We start from the raw sequence: 12,067 nt of genomic DNA, 5'->3' as shown, positions 1-12,067 counted from the left end.
TGGGGGGGGGGGGGAAAGTTTACTATTATATTGCGTCTCGAAACGCGTAGTCTTAACGTTTGTCATGACTCCTCAAACAGGATGAATAAACGAGAACAAACGAGTACGATGCCATTTATTTCACGATTGTAACCACGTGATTAAAAGTAGAACGTACTTAAATTTTTTTTGTTATTTTATAGATTCTCTGGATGGTAACCATGATGCCTATCAAAAAATATTGGACATGAGACACGGTACTACTACTACTATTATGACGTTGTTACTGTTGGTATTATGTATTATATATTATAAAATCGTATTCCATTACTTAATTGTTTTTTGTTATATCGTAACAGGCGCGGACTGGGATCAATTTTCTTACCGGGAAACCAAGTTAAAGGGGCCCATAGGCACTTTCCACGGCCGCGGCAAAGCTCCTGGGAGCCCGACCGCTTTTTTGTGCTGGTTGAGCAAAAAAAAAAAGGTCTTTAATAAAATTTAGGCCAAAAATGGTTACTTAAGTAGTGTATTTTTTAGGCAATATTTTGATTAAATAGTCTAACATCAGTATTAATAAAATTCTTTATTTTTGTTTAAAACCTTTACCATAAATTTTAATTTAAAATAATATATATTTTTTAAGTTATACGTATTAATGTCTCCCTTTGCGCAATAAATGCTATAAACAAACTTTTAACTTAATGGCTGATTTAATCTTAATAAATTAGTTAAATTGAACAATAGTGAAATTATTTTAAATACTTTAAACTAATATAGAAGTTAAGTTTACAAAATATTCAGCAACGTATTGTAAAATAATATGTAGTTTTTGAAAATGTGAATCTGAATGTAAAACTACAAAATTAACAAATATATTCAGTTAAATTTTTAATAATCTAAACATTTCTAAACTTTTCTCACACATGGAATCTATTATTTCGTCATTAGTTATTTCATCTACTAATTCACGTTCGCAATTCATGATGAATATTGACTCTAAATTTGGTTGAGTTAATGTGCTTCTCAATCGCGTCTTAATCAATTTCAGTTTGGAGAATGATCTCTCACAGGTTGTTTGAGTTAAAGGAATAGTCAACAAAAATGTGTATACGTCGAAGAGTTCTTTATATTCCAAAGAATACATATTAAACTCATAAATTATGTTCGTCACGCACAATAAACACGAGTTACATTTTCTTATATTTGTACATTTTTCTTCGATGTTTTCATTTTGAATGTAATCTTCAAAGTCCGATTCATCTTATACTGTTTGATTATATATATCGTCTACGTCATTAATATTTGTTTTTGAAATTTTAGGCCAGAATTCGGCAAATGACAGTAATTGTTCTTTTAATGCATGCTTATCAATATGTGGTATTAGTTCACAAATCTTGTTTAAGCCATTTGAATGTATTCCATTTTGTCTGATATTTATAAATCGCCTTGAGTCAAATAGTTCAAAATCACCATACAACTCATTACTACCAGAAAATCTATTCTCTAAACAAGCAATAGTAGTAACCATAACGACACTAAAAGTTTTTATTTCATAAATCTTTTCTGGAGAAGCTCAAATTTCCGGGTCAATGTTGGGGTTATCTTCAAAACGTCGTGGAATGTTTATTCTTCTTTTTTGAGGTAATTCTAACTCAATATCAATTTCTGTTTCGTGTTTCCATATAACTTCGGATGTAAATATTGAAAATTCTTTTGCAGCTGCACTTATCGATGAAAATTCTCTTTGATTTTCTTTTAATGACTTTATAGTTACTTCAATTTTTCGCCAGGCCTCTATATAATCAAGACTAGATGTTTGTAAATAATCAGACAGAGCAGTAGTGAACTTAAATATTTGTAGAAACATCATAGCTGTTAATGTTGTTTCATAACTCGCGAGTCGATTTAGTAAACTTCGCGCTGTACTTCTTACACCAGCAAAACTATTAGAAAAAGATATTTCATAAAGTGATAAAACAATTGACACATAGGTCAGTTTTTTTCTTTCTTCATTTTCGCCTTCATTTGTCCACATATTAATACGACCAAATATTTTTACGAGGGCATCATTTTTAGACCTCCATCTAGTTACACCTATATTTATCAAATGTGATTGACGGCCAGAATTACTTTGACATTCATAAACATTGAGCCTTTTATAAGATTCTTTAAAAAAAACAAATAATTCTTGCAGAAGACCGAAAAAAGAGATTACTACAACCGTACTCGAAGTAGTTTGTTGCAGTACAAGATTCAATACGTGAGCATAGCACCATGTATGAATGTGCCTTGGAAGCAGTTCTTTAAGTTTTGCCTGGACTCCATTGTACTCTCCATTCATATTAGCGGCTCCATCAAAGACGTCTGCAATACATTTATCTAATCTAATATTTTTAGAAATTAAAGTTGATTTTAACAAATCAAATAAGCCTTATAAATAAAAGGAATAAATATATATAATAAAAAGAGAGGATAAGAGGATAAGAGGAAATCACTTTTTTTAAAGCTATAACTCTTTCCTTAACTTCTACTAAAGATTTTTCATTTTCGACATTCTCTTTCAAATATCGCAAAACAATTACACATTGATCATGAGTTGAAACATTTGAAGTTTACTAAGATGTGTTTTTTTTTTGTGTCTGTTACCACTTTTTCTCAGCTCTCACCGAACCGATTTCTTTCAATGATACGTGAAAAGATCACAAATCGTATCTAGTCGAAGATACTACCCTCAAAAATTGACAAAAATTCCCTTGTTCCCCGTAAATGGGGGAAACCTCCAAAAAAATTACAAATTTAAAAATCGCTAATTTTCGAAATTTTTTTTTATATAGATGCATGATATCATTACCTTTCATTTGGTATATTTTTTTTGTAAATTTGACCCTTTAGCTGCCCACAGGGGGGGATTTAAAATGACAACTTTTTCACAAAAAACTAATTTTTTTAAATTAAATTTTGAAAGTGTTCCGGAAAGTCTGACACTTTTATATATATCTTAAATTAAAGCTACTGTAATATACTTTATTATGAAAAAAAAAATTTCGGACTTTATCTTATCTTCACGGTGAAAATGGCTACCAAATGCTATTTTTGTGTGAAAATTTTCGATTTTGTATTTTCCATTTTCAACTTTATTATGCTATAACTTTTTGAAAAATGTATGGATCAATACAATTTTTTCATGAGAAGTAGTATTTATATACATCTTTCATTCGACATATTGTTTTTTTAAATCGGACCATTTCCCTATATACGAGGGGGATTTAAATCTAAAAAATGCATATAGAAAGTAGAACTTTTCCATCTAAACTTTTGAAAGTGTTCCGGAAAGTCTGACACTTTTATATATATCTTAAATTAAAGCTAATGTAATATACTTTATTGTGGTAAAAAAAAATTTCGGACTTTATTTTATTTTCATAGTGAAAACAGACATCAAAGTTAATAAAAAAAATACGATTTTTGTAAAAAAATTCTTTTTTATATTAGCTTTGATGCGAAGCTGAGAAGGTATTGGTTTTACTAAGATGTGTTTTTTTTTTTGTGTCTGTTACCACTTTTTCTCACCGAAACGATTTCTTTCAATGATACGTCAAAAGATCATAAATCGTATGTAGTCGAAGACATTACTCTCAAAAATTCAAAAAAATTCCCTCGTTCCCCGTAAATGGGGGAAACCTCCAAAAAAATTACAAATTTAAAAATCCCTAATTTTCGAAATTTTTTCAATTTTTTTTACTAAAATGTGCCGTAACTTTTTCAAAAATGAACATATCAATATAATTTTTTTTTTTATAGATGCTTGATGTTTTTACCTATCATTTGATATATTTCTTTATTATTTGACCCTTTATCTGCCCACAGGGGGGGATTTAAAATGACAACTTTTTCAACTTAACTTTTGAAAATGTTCCGGAAGGTCTGACACTTTTATAAATATTATAAATTAATGCTAATGTAATATACTTTAATTTAAAAAAAAAAAATTTGACCTCTGGACTTGTTTTCATGGCTAAAATGGCTACCGAATGCTATTTTCGTGTGAAAATTCTCGATTTTATTTTTTATATTATATTTAACTTTATAATGCTATAACTTATTCAAAAGTGTATGGATCCACACAATTTTTTTATGAGAAATAATATTTTTTAATAAACCCTTTTTCATTCGACATACTTTATCTTAATCAGGATATTAATAAGGAACTAGCATATCATGTAGCTTTTGGAATAATCCACCAATTTTTTTAAAATTAAACACTATCTAAAGATTTGCATCGAAGCGTTTTTTATGATAGTGATTTTAATCACTGTCAGATATCATTATACTTGATCCAACTACGCCACGTCACCACTGTACCTCAACCCCCCTGTGCTGGGGTTTTTTTTTACTTGTCAGGAAGGAAATTGAGGATTTTTGTAAAAAAAAAAATTATTAAAATTAGGCAGTTGGCTTTTACTAACTGATTTGCCGTAGTATCAAGGGGTCCATATACCATAATTTTTGGGGGGCCCACCGGGATTTTCCCGGTATCCCGGTGGGCCAGTCCGCGCCTGTATCGTAAATCATTCAATCAAGAGAAATATCAGATCACAATAACCTCTAAAATATCATATTATTATAAAGTATTCCTTGTTAGGAGATACGATAATAATTGCACTTGTTCACTATTGTTCACGTTTAAATTTATAAAACATGAACCTATTTAATTAAAAACTCAACATGTTTTATATAACGTTTTTATATATATATTCTTTTAATAAACTTAATTTTATTACTAATTGTTTTTTCATGTCAATTACAGATGCTTAATCAAGTGTTAATAATTTTCATGGAATAGAAATGCGCGTACGGTCGCCGGTGAATAACGCAATAAGCTTGTTTTTACATCTATCCTTTAAATAATAAATGATTACATAAAATAATCGTAAAAAAAAATCAAAACTCTCTAGCTCGGAGAAACAGTGCGGATCATAAAAATAAATAACGTTCCGCTTCACATCCGGTCTTTATTTTAGAGTATATTAAAAACTTCCAAAATATCGGTTCGAAAATCGTTCTATCATTATTTTTAGTTAGATCATTTTGTTGTTTGTAATCTAATTAAACGTATCGGCTTCCTCTAAAAACCAAATATTTGATACAATTTAAGGAGAAACTAAAGGAAAATAGGACCAAAAATTATCTTGTACACTTTTAAAGATTTGTGCAAATCACAGTTAAACAATAACTCTGTACAGTGTTTATTTTTACTGTTATTTATTTATTTTTCGTGTAGCTATTAATAATATGAAGTGTTATTATAGAGCTGTATAATTATCTTTTATTTCTAAATAGCAGTTTTTAGAGAAATAGCGCGACAAGTTTTTAAGAGTAATGTCGACACTAACAAGGGGAGGTCACGGTGATGGGGTCACCGATTTTCATAAAATTTATATAGATCTAATCTATATTGAATACAGAATCAGACGTATTTGGAATTTTTTGCCAATGCCCCCCCTAAGTCGAGAAAATTGACTTTGAAAATTTTTAATTAGCTTAAATGGGGTCATTTTTCTTCCGGTTAACAACTCGTGTTATGGTCCAGTGGACTTTACGTAATCCCACAACACATACAGGCTCGGGATCGAGTCTCAGCGACTGATGAAATTTTTTGCTTTTTTTTTCACTGTTTTCTCTTTAAATTATTAATTTTACGGAATATTTGTTAAATTTTTGTATACATTTTATTTATCTATATAGTTTTATTTGCATTCAAAGCACATTTTGATGGTACAAATTATCGATTGTCCAATGGTAAAACTATGATTAAAGTAAACTAAACTTTTATACACATAAATATAACTTTTACTATTAACCAGGTAAGAGTATATGTATAAAGAGATGATTATGAGGATTTAAACATATATAAAATCATTATATATTTTAATTTAACCTATTGTAATTTTCAAAAAAATGTATGTTTGTTATATGACAAAAGTCATAGTCAATTGAATAAATAATAATTTATAATTATATTTTTTATTATTATTAATTTTGATTATTAAATAGTAATTAAAAAATAATAATGTAAGAGTTTTAAATACACGTAAATATTAATCAATAAATATAATTCAATTCAAATGAATAAATTTTATTTAATGAAAAAAAAAAATGATTAACTTTACTCCTTCATAAAATATGAACTACACGCAAAACCTAGCACTGAACGTTAAACCTTTCAAAAATCTCTTTCCTTTATAATTTATATACTCTTACTCGGTTAATATAAAAATATATTTTATTATTACTATAAAAAATTTAACAAATATTCCGTAAAATTAATAATTTAAAGAGAAAACAGTGAAAAAAAAAGCAAAAAATTTCTTCAGTCGCTGAGACGACTCGTCGATCCCGAGCGTGTATGTGTTGTGGGATCACGTATAGTCCACTGGACCATAACACGAGTTGTTAACCGGAAGAAAAATGACCCCATTTAAGCTAATTAAAAATTTTCAAAGTCAATTTTCTCGACTTAGGGGGGGCATTGGCAAAAAATTCCAAATACGTCTGATTCTGTATTCAATATAGATTAGATCTATATAAATTTTATAAAAATCGGTGACCCCATCACCGTGACCTCCCCTTGTGAGTGTAAAAGAACTGACACCATTGCAATGTCGTCAAATCGCGCCCGACTATTATCGATTAAATATATTATTTTATGGAGCTATAATTATTAAATATATTTTTTTCAGGTAGTAATTACTTAACTCTTTTTCCTAAAGGTAAGACCGATAACTGTAGGTTAACATCGAATACGATGTTAACATGGATATGTCTTAACATCGTAATCAGATTCATTAAAAAAAAAAAAAATGTAAATTCTAAGAGACAACGGTTTTAATTTGAAATTTTCAAGAACTTTAGCAGATCACGTGTCGTTTCCGGTAATTATGTTGGGATTAAATTTACGTAACTAAAATTTACCGTGTTCACGTTTTGATAACCCAAAATAATTTCCTCCGTCTTCCCCTCACTTTATCGTAATCTCATATGAAAAAGAAAATCGATTTTATTATTAAAATAGAATTAATATATTTATCAGTATAATATCTATTTGTTATTTTTCAACAGAGTTTTCTCAGATGTACGAAACAGGTAAGATAATAAATAAATTATGATACGATGTGTTATTTTTACTTTATTTACATGTAAACAAATCAAGTTTCATGATATTTTCTTAAGACGAAAAATTACGCTATAACAGTTTTATTTAGGTTTACATTTTAGCTTCGATGCGAAGCTGAGAAGGTATTAATTTTACTATGATGTTTTTTTTTATTTATTTATTTATTTTATTTTTATTTTTTTGTGTCTGTTACCACTTTTTCTCAGCTCTCACTGAACCAATTTCTTTCAACGATACGTCAAAAGATCACAAATCGTACCCTCAAAAATTGAAAAAATTTCCCTCGTTCCCCGTTGGAAATACTTTTTTAAATAACTCCATTTCCTTTTATATATTTATATATGTATATATAGATATTTATTTATTTATATATTACACTTTTAAATCATAAAACTTGTAATCAGGATATAATTAAGGAAATAGGAGATCATGTAGCTTTTAGAATAATCCATCAAATTTTTAAAATTAAACAATATCTACAAATTTGTATCGAAGCGTTTTTTATGATAGTGATTTTAATCACTGTCAGATATCAACTATACTTGACCCAACTATGTCACATCCCCATTGTGCCGCGACCCCTCTGTGCTGGGTTTTTTTTTTATATAAAAAATATTTTCTAATGGAAATTAATCAATTTGCATCAAAGCGTTTTATTTATTTATTTATTTTTATTAGATTTCGTTGAAAATTTTTTGAGAATTGCCGTAGAAAAACACTGGTTTCAAAAAAATCTATTCAATGCAACAGGTGATTTTCATTTATTCACGTTAAAAATAATAATCTTAAAAATTAATGGACATCGCAATTACTTTTAAATTGGAATAAAAAAATGGATATACGTTTAATTATTATTCAATTACAATATAACTATGATAATAATTTATTATAAATTATATATATTTTTTAAATGTACATAATGCTATCGGACTAATAGTTTTGGTAAGTCTCCAATAACAGTACTCTGATTTTTACGAAAAAAAAAGAAAAGAAATTATTGAAGTTTTATTTCAGTTAGTTCATTGTTATATTTATTTAATATATTATTAAGCATTTGATTTTTCGGCAAATGGTCTTTACTCATTCTAGTACATAGATTTGGGGTAATATGTATTTTTTGTTTCTATCGTTAAATTATTAAATTATTATTGGTAGATGGTGGTTTTATTGCTTGTTCGGGTTGGGTTTGGAACTCGTTGCAGAGTTCATTGTCAGAGCAATAGTTACACTTTCCGAGTTGTAATTATACACTGTGGGCCTGCTCGTTTTCTGTTTGTTTTTATAACGGTGATCATCGGTTGACAACGGTTAACGTCAACATTGTTATTTTAGTATAGATGCGGGTAGACGAGCTATTCATTTTATTTTGCCGTTTTTTTTTGTATCCGTTTACACCATTACACACTTAGACTACTTACTAGACCGCGATTTGCTCAACAAAATGTCAAACAGAAATGTATCAAAAAAAATTACAATCGTCATATAACACTCAATATTTCTTTATTGAGATATATATAGTGATATTATTATATCATATCACTGTATTTTCAAATAAATATCAAAAACCGGACGGATTATTCTGGAATTTTTATTGATAATTCGTAAAAACAACTGTCTTGCTACCGACATGCTTTTTTTGAAAAACCAATATTTTTTAATGCTGTGCAATCACATTTTGACGGAAAAGAAACTCGACTATCAATATAATAGTGTTTTATAATAAGTCTAAAATACATTTTTTTTTTCAGGAATTCATATACCCAATGAAGAGAGCATACCTGGTGATTAATTTTATTAGTATTCATTTATTAGTTTTAATCAGCTCGAGTATAACATACAATCGTTATTTAATTAATAAATCATTTTACGATAACATAGATGACATAGATTATAATAGAGCAATGTATGAAAGAAGAGAACTTTTGAAACCTGTTATGATAAAAGAATTGCAACACCATTATAATAATAGTGAGTTATTGCTTAATTTTGTTTGAAATTAATGTCTGTCAAATTCTAACAACAAATATTCTTTTCAATTGATATTATTTAATTTAATTTTTGTTTTTCAAAATTCACTTGAAGGTTTTCGTACATATTAAATTAGAGAAGCATAATTAAAAATCTAAATAGTTTTTTTGACTAAGGCGACCACATTTATTATTATTTGAGTGTTAAATCATATGCATTTATACATTTGGTAGTGGAAGTTACTTTATAGGTCCCTCAAGTTTATGCGTCTTTGTCGTAAGATTATAATAGTAGCGTAGAAATATTTTTCGTTTTAAGAGAGATTATCTCCCAAAAACTATAACATCGACAAAAAAATACGTGTCGGTCAATTAATAAAAATTTGTACGGGTGATGATGATGACGTGTTCGGAATAACTGAACAAAAATTATAAATGCAAATAATTCTGTGCTCTAATTATCACGAAACATTGATAAAAAAAATAGCTAGTACAGTCGCAATCTTGTTGTATAGTATAAAAATATTTTTGGATAAATTACAATACAATTTATCAGATTCCAAAGGCTATTCTAAATTGAACAAATCCGAAATAAAACCGAATAGTTTTGAAGCACACATCAATAGCTTTTACCGCAGAAAAAAGTTTATATTTTGTTTTATATCGAAACAAAATAATTTGTTATAAATGTTAATTTCTTCTATTGATTTAGTCGAATGTTGCCTATACGGTTGTATATAAAAAGTTGTATTGGAAGGTTCAAAATTAGTTATTTTTTGTAGAAATACTAGATGAATGTTGAAAGTCCATAATTGTGTACTTCACTATACTTTTATTTTCTTGATCATTTTTCATATTAATATTTTTCCTGTTGGCATTAAGGACAATAAAAAGAAAATAGTTTGCTTATTTTGCATCTAAAATAAAAAAAATTATTTGTATTATACGAATTGTTAAATAGTTATACCCTATGAATTGGCAGATGGACACATTTTTAATTGTGTTCTAATTGTGAACTTTTTATTAATTTCTGATCGTTAATTTTTTGGTTTTAATATAATGTTGAACAAATTTTTGTGTCTCCTTTATCTTATACATATTGTATCAATCTTATACATAATAGTTAGGCTTTATTTTTGAAACTGGGTCTAATTTTCCCTCGTATTCTTTTTGAAAGTTACAATTGGTTAGAGTACAACACATTGAAACCTATGCCAATTTAAAAAAAAATGTTACTTATGTCTTAAAAACATTTATTCAAAGATGATATAACATGAACAATTTTTTGTAAAAAGTACAATAGTTAGTGTGACAAGCAGCCCCTTAATATTAAAGGGGAATGGCCTGTTACTGTGTGGTAGCGTTGTTTATTTTGTAGCAAACAAAACGAAAAATAAAGGAAAATAAAAAGGGGATAAGTAAATAGGTACACCTGTTTATGTATATATAAAATAAAAAATATTTTTACTTTTTTGCAAATGAAATTCTTAAAAGTAAAGGTAAAGAGGGGATAACTTACATACGAAAACAATATTAATCTTATGATATAATACAATTACAAAATGATAATAAATTAATGACTTATCTGATGTCGGCTTGAGAAAAATTGAGACAGTGGCAAAGTTATTAACCGGAAACTAATACTGAATAAAATCAGTAAAGACTACAAGGCGAGCAATTACTAATTATACGGCTGCCGATTGGTAGAAGCGCGAGACAAGTGCACTGTTTACGTACAATAAATATAGTTTAAAAAAACTAAAAAAACACGCTTTTAAAGCACATCGAACTAAAAAATTATTTTTAATTTTTTAGTTAAAAGCGTGTTTTTTTAGTTTTTTTAAACTATATTTATTTTTTACTTTTTAGTTTCATGTTATGATAGTAGTTATTATCAATATCATGGTTGTAACGGGTAACGGGAAATCAGGGTTCGATTCCGGAGAGGGTATCTGAGAAACGGCTACCACATCCAAGGAAAGCAACAGGTGCGTAAATTACCCACTCCCGGAACATGGAGGTAGTGACGAAAAATGACGATACTGGATTCATCCTTTGTAATCGGAATGAATGAGTTCTATATCTCTAAATAAGAATAAAGTGTGTTAATAAATATTTTTAATAGTAATTAGAATACATATACACATGTAAAGGGACTTAAGTATGTAAACGTATCATGCATGAGGTATAGCCGTGTTTTGTGGGCAGGCGGGTCGGACTAACGTTATACCTGAGGTATAAACGGCAGTAGGAATATACAGGGTGTTCAGTAAGTCAGGAAACGGGTTTCTATTGTTCTCATTGTTTGTAACAATGAGAACAATAGAAACCCGTTTCCTGACTTACTGAACACCCTGTATATTCCTACTGCCGTTTATACCTCAGGTATAACGTTAGTCCGACCCGCCTGCCCACAAAACACGGCTATACCTCANTTGGTCAGTCAAAATAAAAATTTGTTTATATATATATAATATTGATGACAAGCACGCGTGTACGGGTACGATAACTAAAAATAAATTTTTATAGGAATAGTGTGCCGTCGTGTATTGAGCGAGGCGTGGGGAGGGGTGAATGCGTATAACAGATTAGTCTAGATGACGGAATATGCGATAACGCGTGGCGTTTTGAGAGTTACAAACATACATACATACATACATACATACAAGTGAAACTAATATAAGCGTGTTAAAAAGGTTGTGTCGCTCGCTAAGGAAGTAACGACGACTGGACGTAGCATGAACACGTTCGAACCGGTTATACACGAGTGCCACACTCTACCCAACAGCTTGCAAGTTTGTAGTGACCCATTGGAATAACAGAGCTAGGCCATTCTTTTATTATTAACACGCTTATATTAGTTTCACTTGTATGTATGTATGTTTGTAACTCTCCAAACGCCACGCGTTATCGCATATTCCGTCGTCTAGACTAGACTGTCATA

At 28.9% G+C, this 12,067-nt stretch overlaps 1 protein-coding gene across 2 annotated transcripts in view; it reads left to right on the top strand.

The window, feature by feature from the left end:
- The window catches only part of LOC126899172 (uncharacterized), a 19,206-nt gene extending 10,041 nt beyond the window's left edge, over window positions 1–9,165 (top strand). For both annotated transcript variants that reach the window (XM_050673775.1, XM_050673773.1), the window contains exons 5-10: window positions 183–236; window positions 6,723–6,752; window positions 7,102–7,125; window positions 7,835–7,906; window positions 8,905–8,937; window positions 9,035–9,165. In XM_050673775.1, coding sequence (XP_050529732.1) covers window positions 183–236; window positions 6,723–6,752; window positions 7,102–7,125; window positions 7,835–7,906; window positions 8,905–8,937; window positions 9,035–9,150 — 329 coding nt within the window. In that variant the 3' untranslated portion in view covers window positions 9,151–9,165. The remainder of the gene's footprint in view (window positions 1–182; window positions 237–6,722; window positions 6,753–7,101; window positions 7,126–7,834; window positions 7,907–8,904; window positions 8,938–9,034) is intronic.
- Window positions 9,166–12,067: the final 2,902 nt, after the last annotated feature.

The sequence above is a fragment of the Daktulosphaira vitifoliae genome, unplaced genomic scaffold (assembly GCF_025091365.1).
Source record: "Daktulosphaira vitifoliae isolate Bord-2020 unplaced genomic scaffold, ASM2509136v1 Scaffold_2, whole genome shotgun sequence".
In the NCBI taxonomy this organism is placed as follows: domain Eukaryota; kingdom Metazoa; phylum Arthropoda; class Insecta; order Hemiptera; family Phylloxeridae; genus Daktulosphaira; species Daktulosphaira vitifoliae.
This window is presented reverse-complemented; position numbering and strand designations above follow the sequence as displayed.